Genomic DNA, 18,191 nt, shown 5'->3' on the forward strand with positions numbered 1-18,191 from the left:
ACAATACCCAGAATTTGGCAGCCCTGTAGGAATTAGGGAAGACTTGCATACATTTTTGTGTTTATTCTGTTTTAGTGGACATGACCAAATATTTAAAACTAAATTTTTAATCAAGCATTTATGAACTTCATGATTTTAGAATTGACCTTTTGCAATATTAAATGAACAGTAAATCTGGTTGGTAAAACTAAGGCAACAATCAGCCATTTTAGGTTTTGCTTGTATTTCACATGTATAGAGATGAGTACTTCAGGATGAAGCTTCAGTGGAAGTCAGTCAGCGAAGAACAAGAGACAAGAAATACAAGATTGAAAGAGTACAGGAGTCTTATAGGTAAACGGACCTATTTTTCATTAATTTTGAGAGAATAAAAAACAAGTATTCAATTGGTAATTGTCCTGGGACTGAAAATTTTCATCCAGACTAAGTTAACAGTTATGGAATTTTTTATTACTTTTGCTACCCATTGTCTGCATCCAAATAAGTTCTGACTAGGCCAGATGCAAAATAAAACTTGTGTTCTGCTCCAACAGTACATCTTGACTTCAACCTTGGAAACACATCTAGCTTATGCAGAATTCTGAGTAGCTTTGTTCTGATTAGCTGTGTCCAGGAACTGTGTTAAGACCTCCAAAACTGTTTAATTTCAGAACTCTCCAACCAATGGAAAGAGAAAACTTTCATCTCATCAGATGGGGTTGGATTCTAACCCAGGAAACATTAACAAACTATGGAACTGTTCACTATCTCAATTGCATAAATTGCATGTCATCAATTTTTCATTGCTCATTTGTATTATATAACACAGTTTACTAATTCAGGGTAAACAATTGTACAGTACTCTTTACAGGACTTTTGTTCTCTGAGCTGAGCTTTAAACTTCACATGTAGTCTTACCACCAAACCTAACTTCCTAAACTTATACAACATGACCTACCACTTTTCCGACCACACCTTCACCCCTATTGAACTGATCTTCCATTCCTTTCTCATAATTTTGGATGCTTGTTTTATCAGAGTTCTGTGCTTGGTCCCACTCTTCTTCACTGACCTTGTCAATGTCATCAAAAGAAACATTCTTTTGTTGATACTTTGTATCATAAAGTGTTTAATTTTGTTGAGCGACTGATTATCATGCCGTTTAACTACCTCTTCACTTACAAACTTCTTGACTTGGTAATTGTATCTGACTTATATGGGGTCAAACAATTAAGGATATTCAGAGAAGCTATTGACGGCCTAGAAGTCCAGGCTGTGCAAAATCTCTGATTTGGCTGCTGTTTCCTTTATGCAATTCTTCCAAATCTTGCTGCTTCCCAACAATAACAGATGCCAAATCAATGAGACATATGTTCTTATTTTCTTAGCTGTCACTGGAGACAATGGGCTGGATTTTACATCGGACGGACAGGAGCTGACCACCAACATAAAAGTCAGTGGCGAACCTGCTTCCGCCTAGCCCGGGCATCTGTCCTGCATTTTACGGGTCCCCGGGCTTTAATTGTTCCAAGGCAGGACTTACACCCACTTGAGGGAGGAAGTCCCGCCTCATTGAGCTGTCGGCCAATCATCGGGCCAGCAGCTGTTAGTCCCAGCAGCGCCACCGGGAGCAGTGGCCACTGCTGGGACTGCAGCCCAGCTGAGGACATGGAGCCAGGACTGCAGGTAAGTTTGGGTTGCCTCGCCGGGGGAATTGGTTGGGCCCCAACGAGGCAAGGGTGGTTGTTTGGGGATAAAGTGGGGGGGTCGTCTTAGGTCCCGGGGGTGGTTGGGGACCCTGTGCCCAATTGTCAGGGCACCGCCCGGTGCGATGCGAGGCAGCCAGGTTTCACTGGGTGGCCTTTCATGTCTCCAGGACGCCCACTTGCCACGAGTAAAATGCCCGTGGAGGTGGGCAAGGGCCGTTAAGTGGCCACTTAAAGGCCCTGATTGGCCTGGGGCGGGCGGCCTGTTTTTGCCCCCCCACCTCCCCCAGCTCCACTTAAAGTGGGGCGGAGGGAGGAGCGGGTCGGGAAGGCCTCCCGGAGCCTCCTGCTCTATTTTAAGCCCACCCACCCCCCACCACCATCCGGCTCGCCGGGGTGGCGTAAAATTCCGGCAAATATGTTACACAAAAATATGTTGTATCTGCAACCTTGTGAGAAAAACATTGCTTCACCCTAAAGTACTGATTTTGCTATTTTGGCCATGTTGCGACTGAGGTGGGAGGAGTGCACTGTCTTTCTCTAGTTCCACTTCTCTGCAGGTCACAACATATATTTAAATGTTTACCCAGTTACCGATATGGTTAATCATATACTCTACTCTTTATCCCAGAATAAAATACACCAACCAGGTTTCTTTAACAACAACAAAATTATCAGTTTATTATAAAACAAGATTTAACCAGCAAAGAAGCAAAGCATTAACACACAGTTTGAAATACGAATGTAAATAAATATTCCCTTCTAGATACCCAACACACGCACACACACTGGTGAGATAAAGAAAATAACGACGTTTTCTCTGCAGAGATTCACTTTACAAAAAGACAAAAAAATTACTTTGGCCAAATACTTGTTAACTGTTGAATGAAAAAGAGAAGATAAGGAAGGATACCAGCAGTCCCATTTTTCTGGTATCCGAATATATGGAGACGGGTCACAGGGATCTTTTAAGAAGCAGTTTGTTCTGGAGGTGTCAAGAATTAGTCTGGTAGGCTTTCCAGGAGAAATGTGGCATCAGGGGTTTCAGTTATCACACTTGATACGCAGGGTTTCTCAGTGACAGGAGGAAAGAGGTGAGCTAGGTGTTTCCCTCTTGGCAGGTTGGCCTCTAACTGCCTTCAAAGCAGTCCACACCCCAACTGAATCAAAACAATATCCCAAAAGCAAAACCAACTCCTGACCATGATAAATCTTGACGTGTCACTTCTCTGTAAACAACTCCCCCAAGTCACCAAGGCTTCTGTTATTTATTTAGCTTAAGGCATGTGACATCCAGTAAAGGTTTGTTTTCAAGCAAAGCCTCAAGTGTCTTCCCAGTGACCCTTGTAAAAAAAAAACACATCCATGGAATTTTTTCAGTTTTCCAAACGACCCAATGTCCATAATCTTTAACACAAGTCCTCAAAACATTTTAAGAATGGAGCACCTTCATAACAGCCATTCCTGACACTTTTTCCACTGAGGCTTTTTTTTAACAAGGTTATCTATGCTGTTGTTTATTGCTTTGTTGGAGTGAGATATTATTTTAAAGTGTGGTTCAATGATAGAAAGCAGTAATGCAACCAATAATTAGCACATTCTGCATTTGTCATGTTCTTATCAATTCTCTTTTTATATAGATTCAGATTTAACAATCTTGGCTTTTTTATGTAGAACTAAAGAATGGTTAAATTTTCTTTAATTTTTTTGATGAGCAATGTTGCCATCCTTTTTAAACGTAAACCATGGGTTTTTCGAAAGCTGCCGTATTATTACAGATTCTGGTCTCGGGCCAGTATCTGTATCATATATGCACAGCAGGCCAATCTTGGGTCATGTTACCAGCTTCAGGTTGTATTGACCACAAGAACAATGGAGTTCACTCATGTATTCTTAGATATGAGCACAGCCACGCCAACTAACTATAACTTTTCGAGAGGGTGGGTGGTTCTTCTCTCAACTTCCCTTATGCTTTTTTAATATTTACAAATTCTGAGGAGGGCCAGTGAACTACCTGGATAGTTTTAAAATTCAGTTTTGCAATGGGCTGATGTTATGCTACTCCTTTGGTGGGAGATGTAGTCTCCCAGCTCTTGCTGTGATGTATGTGGAAGTCAGACTGTTGATTTGAATCCCAAATTGCCACTTCCGCCTTGAAGTTTTCACACTAATATGTGAGTTGTAGTACAAAGCAGCCAACATCTTTAGCACGAGTCCATTTTTCTTTAAATAATTCAGTCTTTTGACTGTTAAGATGAATGTGTTTGCGTTTGTTTCTTAAACTGTAAACGTTTTGAAATTATTTAACATTTGTATTCTTTGATGTTGCTTTATTTGATCCTCACTGAAATGTCAGTGCATAAATTCCTGATTCTGATGAGAGCTTTTGGTGCAGTGCCTTGATGGTTTAAAGAGCATGTGGCATTTCATTGTTGATTTATTGTGTTTCATCTTGGGAAGGGAAAGAAGTAATCCACTAAAAACCAGGAGCCGTAAAAGAAAATGATACCTGACGGTATTGGTTAAAACCTGTCTCAAGTACAACAATGTATTATTTGAAAAGAACAAATGCTTTCATTCTACTTTCATGTCAGAAAGTAGTTTTAAAAATGTCATTCCTTTTGAAAATAAAAATTTCTTTCAGAGAAAGACGTCAACAGAACAGATAGAACAAATCCTTTTTATGAAGGGCAAGAAAATCCTGGATTGATTCTATTGCATGACATATTAATGACCTACTGCATGTATGATTTTGATCTTGGTAAGTATTTTCTATAAAAACTATGTTCAGTTTTGTTTACACAAATATTTACATGTTTTTGAAATCGTTACAGATAAAGTATGCACTATAACATTTTCCATGAAAAATAGTTAATGTTTGTAATATTTAAGTTGAGTATTAATAATGTTGCAAAGTTATGCTATAGAGACACAGTGACTACATGTTTACCTGAAATATCCAACTATGTCGATAATAAACACATACTATTAAGTTAATGATTTCAAGTGAGTTCAGTAGTTGTTGAAATTGCTAGTCAAATAAGTTCATTTTAATATTGCTAAATTATGAACTTTTTAATGTTTAGGGTATGTCCAAGGAATGAGTGATTTGCTTTCTCCTATTTTGTATGTTATGGAAAATGAAGTGGATGCCTTTTGGTGCTTTGTTGCCTTTATAGAACAAATGGTAAGAATTAAAATTAGCTAGCATTAAATTCTGATTTTTGCAAGCACCTCAGAGATGTAGTTCTCAGTCTTTTCTAAATGGAAAGCACTCAACCAGTGAGTACTGAGTACAGAATTTAACTCTCAAGGGAAAGGAACTGAGCAATCCAAACTACAAGTAAAATGTATAAGTTCTTCTGACATTTAGCATAGATGCTCTATTTATACTACATAAATGGGATATGTTGTCTCTTTATATTACCTGTATAATTACTCAATTTCAGAATTTTTAAAAGTATTGCATGCAATTGTAATGGGTATCATTTTAAGGCGAGTTGTGACCTTAAGACAAACTATTGGCGAGGAGTGTGCCCAAAATGCCAAAGGCCTGTTGATTTAACAATGCATTACTGTTGATGGTAAGGCAGAAGTTCTATTTTCATTCTTCAATTAGTCATAAAACGAGAGATGTAAACTAATCAGCTTTGACAACTAATGTATGCCTTCATGCCACTACTTCAAAACTTACAGCACCTAAGGGACTATTTATTGGGAATGCTATCCTAATACTTGGGTTCTGTAGCCTGCTACACTTTACGATATTAGTGGCAATTCACCAAATAGTATTGGTGTAGGAATATAACTTTATATTGTTAAATAATCTAACTTATCCCAATTTTACAAATTGATGTAAATTTGCATTAGTTGCATATTTCCTGAATGTATATTTTTGAGGGTCAATAGAAAAATTAGACTGTATCTGATTTAACCAAAAATATTTCTCCACTGCATAAAAGATTCTTTATCATGTAGTTGCAATTCTGATTTTGCGCTCTGAAATACATCTATCCATCTACCTGCCAGTCCTTTTTTTTGTTTGCATCTGATATGTTGTGACATTACCATTTCCCTGTGCATTAATTGCATCCTTCCACTTGCCATCTCTTTTCTATATTTATGTTCTTCCTTTCCTGTTACTTTATTTCATTTCTTCCATCTTTTTGGTAATTTTCCTTCTCTCTCGCCTTTTCTATTCTGTTTCTCAGCTTGCATTTAATCTTTTTATTTTGCCTTTTTCTTATTTCATTACTTCATCCCACAACTCTGAAGAGACTAGAAGTGAAAATGGGAATTCAGAACTTTTAAATTGTCTAAAATTTATCATTAGAAGGCAAAAATGGGCAATATTGATTAGTGTATGTGGTTAGCTATAAGGATTGGTTGATTTGAGAGTCAGATGCAATTTTTCTTTCACAATCTGGTGAAAATGATCAAAATGATTAGTTTTTTTAACTGTTCATAAATTTGTAATATAATGGAAGTATGAGTAATATCTTCATTTTTATTGTAGCATTGTAACTTTGAGGAGCAAATGCAAGGCATGAAAACAGAATTATCCCAGCTGAGTACATTGCTTAAATTACTAGACCTTGGGTTTTGGAATTATCTTGGTAAGTGTCTTTATTTTAAAGTGTGTATATAAAAGATCCAGATTTAATAATATTCAATTTAAAAAATTGCAATGCTCATCTGCCTGTGAGATAACTGGCTTTATTATTGGGACCACCATTAATAATTGTTGCCTGCAGACTGAAAGCTGGATTGCAGAGACTCCTGGAAAGCAAGATGTAATAGTGGGATGCTGTGTTTCCACATTCCAAAACACACCCCCACCACTAATCCCACCACCAACCTTGGTAAAAGCCAGTTGTCATGGGAGGCCAGCCACTTTGCAATGAGCTGATTTTTATTTTTTGAGGGCGGGAAGCATTCTTTTGTGTAGAGAACTGCATTTAAAAAAAAAAACTAATGCATTCACTGTAGGACCTTATTGAAAGTTCAGTCGACTCCTGTTTGTTAATAGTCATTCCTTGTAATTAAAAAAAAAAATGAATATACAGATTTTATTTGCTTTTAACGTGAAAGGCTACAAGGAGCTCATGTGATGCTATTCTGATAGAGTTTAATCTAGTTGACCCCACTTGAAAACTTAATTTAAAGAGTTTGATTTCTAATTGTTCACCTAATGCTCTTTCCTCATCCGTCTTTCGGATGGGATGTTAAACTGAAGCCTCAGCTACCTACTCAGGTGGATGTAAAAGGTCTCATCGCAACTTCAGTGGGGTGAGAACAGATCTGGCCCAGGTAAATTGGAATCAAAGATTGGCAGCAAAACCATAATGGAACAATGGGCAGCCTTCAAAGAGGACATAGTTCGGGTACAGTTTAGAAGAATGAGAGGAGATCTAATTGAGGTATATAAGATGACTAAGGGGATTGACAAAGTAGACATAAAGAGGATGTTTCCTCTTGTGGGGCAATCTAAAACGAGAGGTCATAGTTTTAGGATAAGGGTAGCAGATTTAAAACAGAGATGAGGAGAAATTAATTCTCTCAAAGGGTGGTGAATCTGTGGAATTCACTACCCCAGAGTGCGGTGGATGTCGGGACATTGGGTAAATTTAAGGAGGAGATCGACAGATTTTTAATTAGAAATGGGTTGAAGGGTTATGGAGAATGGGCAGGAAAGTGGAGTTGAGGCTAAGATGAGATCAGCCATGATCGTATTGAATGGCGGAGCAGGCTCGAGGGGCTGAATTGCCTATTCCTGCTCCCTAGTTCTTATAATGACTCTATGGGCTGAATTTTACGGCGCCCCAGCGGGTCGGATAGTGCCGTGGGGGCGGAGTAAAATTGAGTGGGAGGCTCCAGGAGGCCTACCTGCCCCGCTCCCACCTCCGGTCAACTTTACGGCGGTCGGGTGGGGGAGGGGAAATGGCCCGCTCGCCTGAGGCCGATCAAAGCGGCCACTTAAGGGCCCTCGCCCGCCTCCATGAATACTTTACCCATGCAAGCGGGCATGCTGGGGATGTGAAAGGCTGCCCAGCGATAGCTGCCAGCCTATCTGCCTCGATCGGGGGTGGGGGGGGGTGGCGGTGGACCATGGCAGTCGAGCACAGGGTGTCTGATTGACGGCCACCCCAACTCCCAATCCACCCCCAGGACCCAAGACATCCCCCTCCCCCCAAACGACCACTCCAGCCTCACCAGGAAAGGATCGATCCCCCTGGTGAGGCAAGCCCAACTTATCTCATCTCCTCGCTTCATGGTGTTGGCTGGGCTGCAGCCCCAGGAGTGTGCTGCTGGGAGTAAGACCTGCCAGCCTGCTGATTGGCCGGCAGCTCACTGAGGCGGGATCTCCTCCCTCAAGTGGGTGGAAGCCCGGGGACCAGTAAAATACGGGACGGATCCCCGGGCTCAGCGGAAGCAGGTTCACCACCAACTTTTATGTTGGTGGCGAATTCCCGTCCACCTAAGGTAAAATACAGCCCAATGACTCTAAAACCACAAAACACACACATTCTCAAGTCTAATACTGTAAATACTGCAGTGGGAGGGGGAGCTCTTAGACAAATTGGATGTTCCCGATGGTGGGGGAGTCCAGAACCAGAGGTCATAGTCCAAGGATACGGGGTAAACCTTTCAGGACTGAGATGAGGAGAAATTTCTTCACCCAAAGAGTGGTAAGCCTGTGGAATTCGCTACCACAGAAAGCAGTAGAGGCCAAAACATTGTATGTTTTCAAGGGGTTAGATATAGCTCTTGGGGCGAAAGGGATCAAAGGATATGGGAGGAAAGTGGGAACAGGTTACTGAGTTGGATGATTAACCATGATCATAATGAATGCGGAGCAGGCTCGAAGGGCCGAATGGCCTACTCTGGCTCCTATTTTCTATGATTCTATGTACAGTTGAGGTACATTCCCTCAAGGGGGAAAAGATTGGACAAACAAATCCAGAGCTCTCTGGATGACGATAATGATAGCAAATAAGATAAGTAGAAAAAGGGTGCATGTGACAGATGTCTGATGGTTAATATAATTTAAAACCGGGCTAAATATAGAGTTCAGAGCAGAAGTGAAAAAGATATGAGGCATAAAGAGAGAGTATGAAAAGAGACTGGCAACTAATTTGAAAGTGAATCCAAAAGTCTTCTATAGGCATATAAGTGGTAAAAGGAGTGGGGCTGATTAGGGGCCAAAAAGGGGATTTATATACAAAGGCAGGGGGCATGGCTTAGATACTAAATGAGTATTTTGTATCTGTCATTACCAAGGAAGAAGATGCTGCCCAAATCATAGTGCAAGAGGAGGTAGTTGAGACACTGGGTGGGCTAAAAAATGATAACGAGGAGGTATTGGAAAGGCTAGCTATGCTTAAAGTTGATCAGTCACCAGGGCCAGATGAGGTGCATCCAAGGATACTGAGGGGAGTAAAGATAGAAATTGCAGAGGCACTGACCATAATTTCCCAGTCCTCCTTAGATACAGAGGTGGTGCCACAGGACTGGGGAATTGCAAATGTTGTACCTTTGTTCAAAAAAATAGCATAAGGTTAAGCCCAGCAACTACCGGCCACTCAGTTTAACCTTGGTGTTGGGAAAGCTTTAGAAATGATAATTTGGGACAAAATTAACAGTCACTTGAACAAATGTGGATTAATTAAGGAAAACCAGCAAGGATTTAAGGGCAAATTGTGTTTAATTAACTTAATTGAGTTTTTTGATGACGTAACAGAGAGGGTTGATGAGGTTTATATGGACTTCCAAAAGGCATTTGATAAAGTGCCACATAACAGGCTTGTCAGCAAGGTTAAAGCCCATGGAATAAAAGGGACAGTGGCACCTTAGATACAAAGTTCGCTGAGTGACAGGAAACAGAGTAGTGGTGAATGGTTGTTTTATGGACTGGAGGAAGATACATAATGGAACTCCCCAGAAGTTGGTTAGAACCCCTCCTTTTGTTGATCTCTATTAATAATCTAGATTTTGGTGTACAGGGCACAATTTCACCCTTTGCAGATGACACAAAACTTGCAAGTATTGTGAACTGTGAAAAGGATAGTGATGAACTTCAAGAGGAATTGGTGGACAAATGACAGATGAAACTTAATGCAGAGAAGTGTGGTGATTTATTTTAGTAGAAAGAACGAGGAGAGGCAATATAAAATAAATGGTACAATTCTAAAGGGGGTGCAGGAGCAGAGAGACCTGAGGGTATATGTGGACAAATCATTGAGGATGGTAGGGCAGTTTGAGAAAGTGGTTTATAAAGCATTTGGGAATATGGGCTTTATAAATAGGGGTATAGAGTACAAAAACAAGGAAGTTATGCTGAACCTGTATAAAACCTGGTTTGGTCTCTTACATGGATAGATTGGAGAAGGTGGGGCTGTTTTCCTTGGAGAAGAGAAGATTAATAGGAGATTTGATAAAGGTGTTAAAAATCATGAGTCTGGACAGCGCTGATAGGCGAAATTGTTCCTGCTGCTGGAGGGGTCGCGAACCAGAGGACACCAATTTAAGGTGAATGGCAAAAGAAGCAATAGCAACATGAGGAAAAACTTCATGCAGCACATGGTTATTATCTGGAATGCACTGCCTGAGAGTGTGGTGGAGGCAGATTCGGTCGTGGCTTTCAAGACGGAATTGGATAATTACCTTTTCCCTGTAGCCCTGTAAATCTTTTTGTTTCAGATAATTATCCAATTCTCTTTTGAAAGCCACAACCGAATCTGCCTCCACCACACTCTCAGGCAGTGCATTCCAGATAATAACCATGTGCTGCATGAAGTTTTCCCTCATGTTGCCATTGCTTCTTTTGCCATTCACCTTAAATTGGTGTCCTCTGGTTCATGACCCCTCCAGCAGCAGGAACAATTTCGCCTATCTGCGCTGGGACTAGGTGAGTTATCCATCCAGAAAGATGGCACAGACATGACAGGCCAAATGGTGACCTCCAGTGTTGTAACCATTCTGTGATTCGAAGAGGAACACCAGAGTTCTTCAGATGTCCTCACCAAAATTTCTTCCTCAACCAATGCCACCCAAACAAACTGATCATTTATCTCATTGTTGTTAGTGGGTCTTTGCTATGCACACATTGGCTGCCCTATTTCGCTACATAACAGTACTGTCTACATTTTAAAAATACTTTATGGACTGTAAAGCGCTTTGCAGTACTCTGAGGATGTTAAGGTGTCATATAAAAACGAATTCTTATGATCGTATTGAATGGCGGAGCAGGCTTGATGGGCCATATGGTCTACTTCTCCTATTTCTTGTGTTCTTGTGTTCTTGTTTTTACTGAGTTCAGATTATTTGAGCTTTGGTACTTGAATAAAGAAATGGACAAAATAACTATACTACAGAGTGAAGTATTTTAGATAGCCTTATTCAACTGGATAAGAGGATTTTAACAAGATAAGTTGTTTTCCTAGAATCTCAAGAATCTGGATATCTCTACTTCTGCTTCAGGTGGCTTCTGATTCGGTTCAAAAGGGAGTTCAGCTTTCAAGATACTCTTAGACTTTGGGAGGTTAGAATCATTTCATTCATATTGTGCATATGAATGTGCTTTTGAATTGCAATTGATCTTTGAAGAAAAGTTGGGGAGTTACTTTGCCATAAATCCACTTTCATGGAAGGAACAAATCAACAGTGGTCTGTTGATTTTCTCAGCTTCTGCACATTGCAGTCTAGTAAAGAGTATTGGGTGCTACAACATGAAGCTCATTCTAATGCATATTTTGTGGTGAATTTTCCAGATCAGAAAGTAACTCATTAATTTTAGACCACCAGTGTTGTTTTAAAATCTGAGCCTAAATGATCTATTGTATTTAGGTATTTTCTTCTTTATTTATGAATACAAATATATATTGTTTCAATTCAATCAAGCTACTACTTTAGCACATACTTGGTTTCTCTATAAGTTCACTGTTCCAAAAAGTGAATATATATATATATTATATATATATATTTACACCCCCCCCCACAGTCTGAAATTTCATTGAGAACTTACATTGAGAATTTTATTTTTTCTGTCCCTAACCAAAAAAAATTTCAATTTTCATAATTTCTTGAAGCAGTGGAGAGGAACTGTTCCCATTGATGGAAGGGTCGAGAACCAGAGGACACAGATTTAAAATGATTGGCAAAAGAACCAAAAGCGACATAAGGAAAAACTTTTTTAAGCAGCGAGCGTTTAGAATCGGGTGTTTTTTAAAATTCATTTGTGGGATGTGGCCGTCGCTGGCTAGGCCAGCATTTATTGCCCATCCCTAATTGCCCGTGAGCTGAATGGCTTGCTAGGCCATTTCGGAGGGCAATTAAAAGTCAGCCACATTTTTGTGGGTCTGGAGTCACATGTAGGCCAGACCAGGTAAGGGCAGCAGATTTCCTTCCCTAAAGGACATTAGTGAACCAGATAGGTTTTTACAACAATCGACAATGGTTTCGTGGTCACCATTAGACTAGTTTTAATTCCAGATTTATTAATTGAATTCAAACTTCACCATCTGCCGTGGTGGGATTCAAACCCATGTCCCCAGAGCATTAGCCTGAGCTCTGGATTACTAGTGACATTACCACTATGGCACTGCCTCCCCTGAAAGGGCACTGCCTGAAAGGATGGTGGAGGCAGATTAAATCATGGCTTTCAAAAAGGAATTGGATAAGTACCTGATTGGAAAAAAATTGCAGGACTAGAAAGAAAGCTCGGGGGAGTCGGAGTAGCTAAATTGTTTTTGCAGAGAGTCAGCACGGACACGATGGCTGAATGGCCTCCTTCTATGCTGTAACCATTCTATGATTTTGTTCTCAACCCAGCCAGCTAATTTGCTATTAATTCATTGACCTTTAATCTATGTCCCATATGTAGAGTTCTATCAAAAGCCTTCTGAGAATCCACGTATATTTATTGTATTAGTAGGCACTGTATTAGAACCTTGCTTCCATAGACAAAAGGTCAGTGTGCTAACATTAATATACTCTTAACACAGATCCTGTGAAAATACTTACACCTGTTTTGTGGGCCCCAGAATTACTGAGGGTTCTACCTCGTGTTTGCTAGGTAGAAATGTTGTTCTCTCCCGACCAATAGTTTTTTTATTACAATGGGTTCAATAATTTAGGGAAGATATATTTCTAGTTTGTGTTTCCTCTAAGAATGTTGTGAATATTGTTTCTTTTTTAAAAATGTGCCTTCAGCCAGATCTTCAGCTAAATTTACTGCTATAAAGAATGGATAAAACAATTCTTAACATCAACCAGGTGAAAAAAAATGATAGAATTGCAAAGATAGTTGAAGATTTTTTTTTTTTAAAGTACTGACACCAGAACTGTGATCAAGAATATTCATTATCTTCCTTATGTGTTTCTGGAACAGAATCACAGTCATAATTTTAAAAAATCACAAGAATGGAGGAAATTAAACTCTGAGTAACATTGGAAAAAATCTCTTCATTTTGTAGGTTATGTGGACTGGATTGCCTTGCCAGAATTTTCATCTTCTGATATGCTGTGCTGTACTAGACTCTGAAAAACAGAAAATAATGGAAAACAATTATGGCTTTAATGAAATTCTAAAGGTACTGAATTACTTGTACACTAAAAGTTCAGATGCAGAGCTGTGTGTTTTGCCTATGTTTCAGATCAGTATATAAAAAGGGCAGACAGTCTCTTTTGGCTCAATATTCCTTTAAACTTTATATAGTGCAGGATTGGACTTTTGTTTCTCTGAATCCATGTTGAGGACTTTTTATTTTTGTATTCTTTAGCACATCAATGAACTTTCCTTGAAGTTGGATGTAGAAGCAATGCTTTGTAAAGCAGAGGCAATTTACTGCCAAATGATGAAGTGTAAGGTGAGTGGTATACTATGAAGTATTTAACGACACTGTTACAATGAATTGTGCTTGAGGAAATGTCAAAGCTCTTGGATTACTCAGGAGTACAGTTACCTACGGGCTGTTTATTAAAGTACACATACTTCTATTGCATAGAACAATGCTGTCAACTGCTGAGTTTGAGTATGAAGTTTGAAAATAAATGTAGTAATCTGCTCGAGTTATTCATAAGTGATGCACTTGTACTTTTGAGTATTGAAATTTTTTTTAATTCTGAATATAAAGGCATAGCTATAAAATGCTACAATAAATTATTCAAAATATCAATATATAGTTTCATTGTGTGAAAATAACCACTTACAATTACACACTATTTGTGTGTCTAACACATTTGTGTTAAAGGAAAACATAATTAAAAGCCCTTGGTTTAATATTACTTTTTTTGGACTATATTGTGTCTACACAGGCTATTTGAATTTGAATGTACAGATTCACCTGTAAATACCTGTTAGCTCAGTTCCAAAAACCCGAATCAGTTGTGCACACGTACTTTAAAACTTTCTTGGCTATCTCTGCTGTCACATGAACTGATCAGTTAATATAGGGAAACTGCAGAGGATTCAGTGACAAAAGGTTTGCTATAGCAACCTTTGACTACCATATTTCAATTTCCTGCATGCTATCATTGTTGGCAAGGTCACAGTTTTGAATAATATTATGTGTCTATTTTATGTAAAATAGAAATAACTTGAAATTAAAATTTCCTTTGTTTTATTAAACCATTCTTTATATTGTGTAGGATTTGCCACAGGCTGTTGGTGAGATTCTCGGCATAAAGGATAGCACTATTGTGACCCCGGATTTGGAAAACATTGCATCTAAGATGGGTGTTACCAAAAGTCCCTGGAAGGCAAACCATTCAGATGAGGCAGGGACGTCCGTTACACAGACAAATGAAGACTTAGCCGGACTTAGAGACGCTCCTCAAAATGGGAACAAGATTACAGTTGTAGAATGAAACTAAAAGCTGTAAATTTGTGACCCCAGAAAAAAGAGATGCCACAATTTGTTTACTTTTTGCAGAAGTCCTCGTAGATGACACATCAGTATTTGGAATAATCAACGGGTTTAGATATGTTTAAGACAAGAGAGGGCGGGATGGGACAGGAAATGCACCTGTTGCAATTCTAAATGTTTAAAAAAATGAATGCAGAGGAAATGTACATTTTTCTAATTACTTCAACCATAATGGCCTTCATTTGGAAATGCATTTTTCAGACTTCCTCATGTCAAACATTTGCATGGATGTTGGATAGCAATGAAATTTTGTTTTGTATTGATATAAAAGCCAAATATTTTGTTAATTCCTGAGAGCTTGTCCAATTAGTATATATAATTTTATTTTAAAAAGGTGTTTCTCAGAAATGCCTCCTGAAATCAGACATAATGTTTTTTGTAGTTTTTAAAGCTAAAAGGTATAAGATTAAAATAGATCATTTAACTGGCTTGTCCAATCCACAGATGATCAATACCTAACTAAAAGAGGACATCCTGGGTGATACCTCATACTTGACCAGTTTTTGTGGGACATCAAGATTTTGGAAAAGAAATATAATTGGTGGATGATTTTAGATAACATTCGGCTATTGCTTAATTCTTTAAAACAAAACTCTACTGGCTGTAATTGTTCTAAGAAAAGAACTAATACTTTGAGCTACCCTGCAGATTTTGGACTAGCTGTACTGATGGTTCTAACAAATTTGATCACAGGCATTTATAAAATGACCTGTGAATACTGCAAATGAGACTTTAGCAATTTAATTAATGTTGTAATCTTCTAAAGATTTTGCTGCTGTGATGCATTGTTACATGCAGTGTTCAAGAGTATTCACCATATTATTACATTAAGTATGAGGCTGGAAGATCATTTGGTTTACCACTCTGAGGTTATTTTACAAGAACTGAAGTTAGTTGACAGCATTGCCCAGTGTTCTTGTCATGGTCTTGGTAAAGTTCCTTATGTGTGAATGGCAGAACTACCAACAAAGCTGTTTAAATTGCAATTAATAGAATGCTTCATAAACTAATACCCCATCTCAAAATGCAAAAAAACTTGTATACTCTTTTTAATCAGCTGAGAAATATTTGTTGAAAAGCTTAATTTTTAAGCTGTTGCATTGCCAGTCCATACTTTAATGTATGGTTAATAATAAAGCATGTTGATAAATGTATAACTTGATTTACCTTATGATTTTTATGATATTAAGAAATGTACAGTGGCAAAATTTCTAACTGTTGTATAAAGCCTGAAATTTTGTATTCTGATTGTGTACAAAAGTAAATGTAATATAACTCTCCTCTCTTAAATATGTACTTTGTTTTCAGAAGGAAAGTATCTTTTAGAGCAAATATGGTTTGAAGAAAAGAAAATCCCTATTTGCACTTTTTATTATGGAAAACTCGATCATTTTACTTTACAGAGGCACTAGAGTCCATGTATGTGGAAGGAAGATGTAGAATTACACTGAAGTTTATATGTTACCCATTAATAGAATTGCAACAAAGAGAAACTTTTTGTACATAAATACACATTGATGAAATTATTAGCTTTAGCTAACAACCTTAGTGTAGAGACACCTTCAGTTTTCAGCTCAGCCTGACTTAGTTCACTCTGAATTCCTGGAGGATGTTAATAAATCCTCACAAGAACTGGACTGAGCAAACCATTAACCACAGTGCCATTGACCAAACAGAATTAACTTGGTGCCTCAGTTCTGATTGGCTCAAAATATAGAGCTTTCAAGTTACCCATTACATTCTGATGTCATTTCTCCTGTGTTGCATTTCTATAGAGGTTCTACAATTTATGGTATTTTTCTTCCCATCTTATTTCAAGACACTATATGTTAGAAACATATTTCAAATTAAAACAGGGACACTGGCAAACATTTAAGGTCTACATCTAAACAATTCTTTAATTTTAAAAACTTAGTTTTTTAAAAGATATATATATATATAGTGTATATTCTCAACATGCCATTTGCAGCAGAGCACATTGGCCTAATTGCGTACAATTATTTAGCACTGAAGGGCCAAGGCAGATATGGGATGGGACAATACAAGAAGAAGACAGGTTGAAGAGACCAAACCCACCTCCTCCAGGGATATTCTTCATTTGGGGTACTTTGCCTACATTCGAGGAGCACTGCTTGTGGTGTGTTCTTATTGACAGCCTACCATTTCCTCTTCAGGGACATATGGTGTTGTGCAAGGAGATCTGTTGTGCATGCATCCAAAATGAGTTCATACATGATATTTTCTAGGCCATACATTATACACTCCAACTGGTTTATATTTCACGGGCACCGATAAGAAACATTCCGCTCAATTATTTCACAGCAGTTCCTGTAAGAGGACATTGTCCTCCCCAAATTCTGGAAGCTTTTATCCCTGTAATGTCTGTGCACAGAATTGCATGATCTGTAGGATGAACAAAGACCTGATTGCTATTACCAATCTCTTGATTAGTCAAAATATTAAATCTGGCCAGAGTTTGTACTGGCTCAAGCAACTAACATATATTTCTTTCGAATGACATGGAAATATGAAGCACAAAAGAGAAAGAATAAATACTTTAAAAATGAAAAATTGATAGGATATATGGGAAAGTGAATGGATCTTAATGGATAGCTCTGTCAGATTGCAGGTATAGGCACCATAGGCCGAATGGATCTTTTCTGTGCTGCAAAATTAGTGTTTATTATTGATCTGCAAATCTTCAAATTAAACTTATTCAAGATGATTCCCTCAACAACCTGGTGTTGAAATTACAATATACAATGTTATTACATTGAAAGTTATCAGAGCTGTTTCCATTAACATACACAGTTTAAAGCCTTTTTGTTTTGTAATGATGATTTGCCTTGAACTTACGGGAAAGCATTTACAAATTTGCAGGAACTTTTATTTAGTTTCCACAGACAATTATAAGGAGGCAAAGAAGAGCGCTAGTATCCTCTAAGGTTTTAATTTCCTGTTGCCCAGGAAATTATCACAGATTGACATAATCTTTCTTTCAATTTATGCCTCACATCTGTTCTGCTGTTTGTGAAATTTGCCCCGTCTCCAAATTTCTTATTAGTTTAAAAAGATTTATTGTGCAGTGTTTCAGTAGCTATGACATATGTTCTCTGCCATTTATAAGGAAATTAGTTTTGTTAAAAATTGTGCCATAAGAACATTTTGTCTTTGTAGGATGCTGCGTTTGGACACATCTATTAATATTTGTGATATGTACATAAAGTTACATTGATCTCAAATCAAATTATTGTTTCGTACGTTGTAAAACTTGGATCCACAATATTGTAGACTAAAATAAATGATCAATTACGTTTATATATGCCATTGCACAAAACATTATTTAGAGTTTTCATTATAATCTCATACTGTTAAGTTGAAAAATCTAGCTTTTACTTTGGGGGTATTTAAGATACAGTATTAGTGAATTAATATTTTTACTTCCTGATTTATGATTGCATATGTGGTAACTCTTACTCCCCAGGAGATACCTCTTTATTCCATGACACAGAAAAATAACATTTTACAATGAAAAGGCAACCACTACTAATATTTATATATATATATATATCATGATCTT

General features: G+C 38.1%; 1 protein-coding gene across 2 annotated transcripts in view; it reads left to right on the plus strand.

The window, feature by feature from the left end:
- The window catches only part of tbc1d15 (TBC1 domain family, member 15), a 72,291-nt gene extending 54,378 nt beyond the window's left edge, over positions 1–17,913 (plus strand). For both annotated transcript variants that reach the window (XM_068050431.1, XM_068050432.1), the window contains 8 exons: positions 239–333; positions 4,330–4,446; positions 4,772–4,872; positions 6,202–6,301; positions 11,129–11,226; positions 13,160–13,276; positions 13,466–13,552; positions 14,334–17,913. In XM_068050431.1, coding sequence (XP_067906532.1) covers positions 239–333; positions 4,330–4,446; positions 4,772–4,872; positions 6,202–6,301; positions 11,129–11,226; positions 13,160–13,276; positions 13,466–13,552; positions 14,334–14,552 — 934 coding nt within the window. In that variant the 3' untranslated portion in view covers positions 14,553–17,913. The remainder of the gene's footprint in view (positions 1–238; positions 334–4,329; positions 4,447–4,771; positions 4,873–6,201; positions 6,302–11,128; positions 11,227–13,159; positions 13,277–13,465; positions 13,553–14,333) is intronic.
- Positions 17,914–18,191: the final 278 nt, after the last annotated feature.

Source organism: Heterodontus francisci, chromosome 18 (assembly GCF_036365525.1).
Source record: "Heterodontus francisci isolate sHetFra1 chromosome 18, sHetFra1.hap1, whole genome shotgun sequence".
Lineage (NCBI taxonomy): Eukaryota > Metazoa > Chordata > Chondrichthyes > Heterodontiformes > Heterodontidae > Heterodontus > Heterodontus francisci.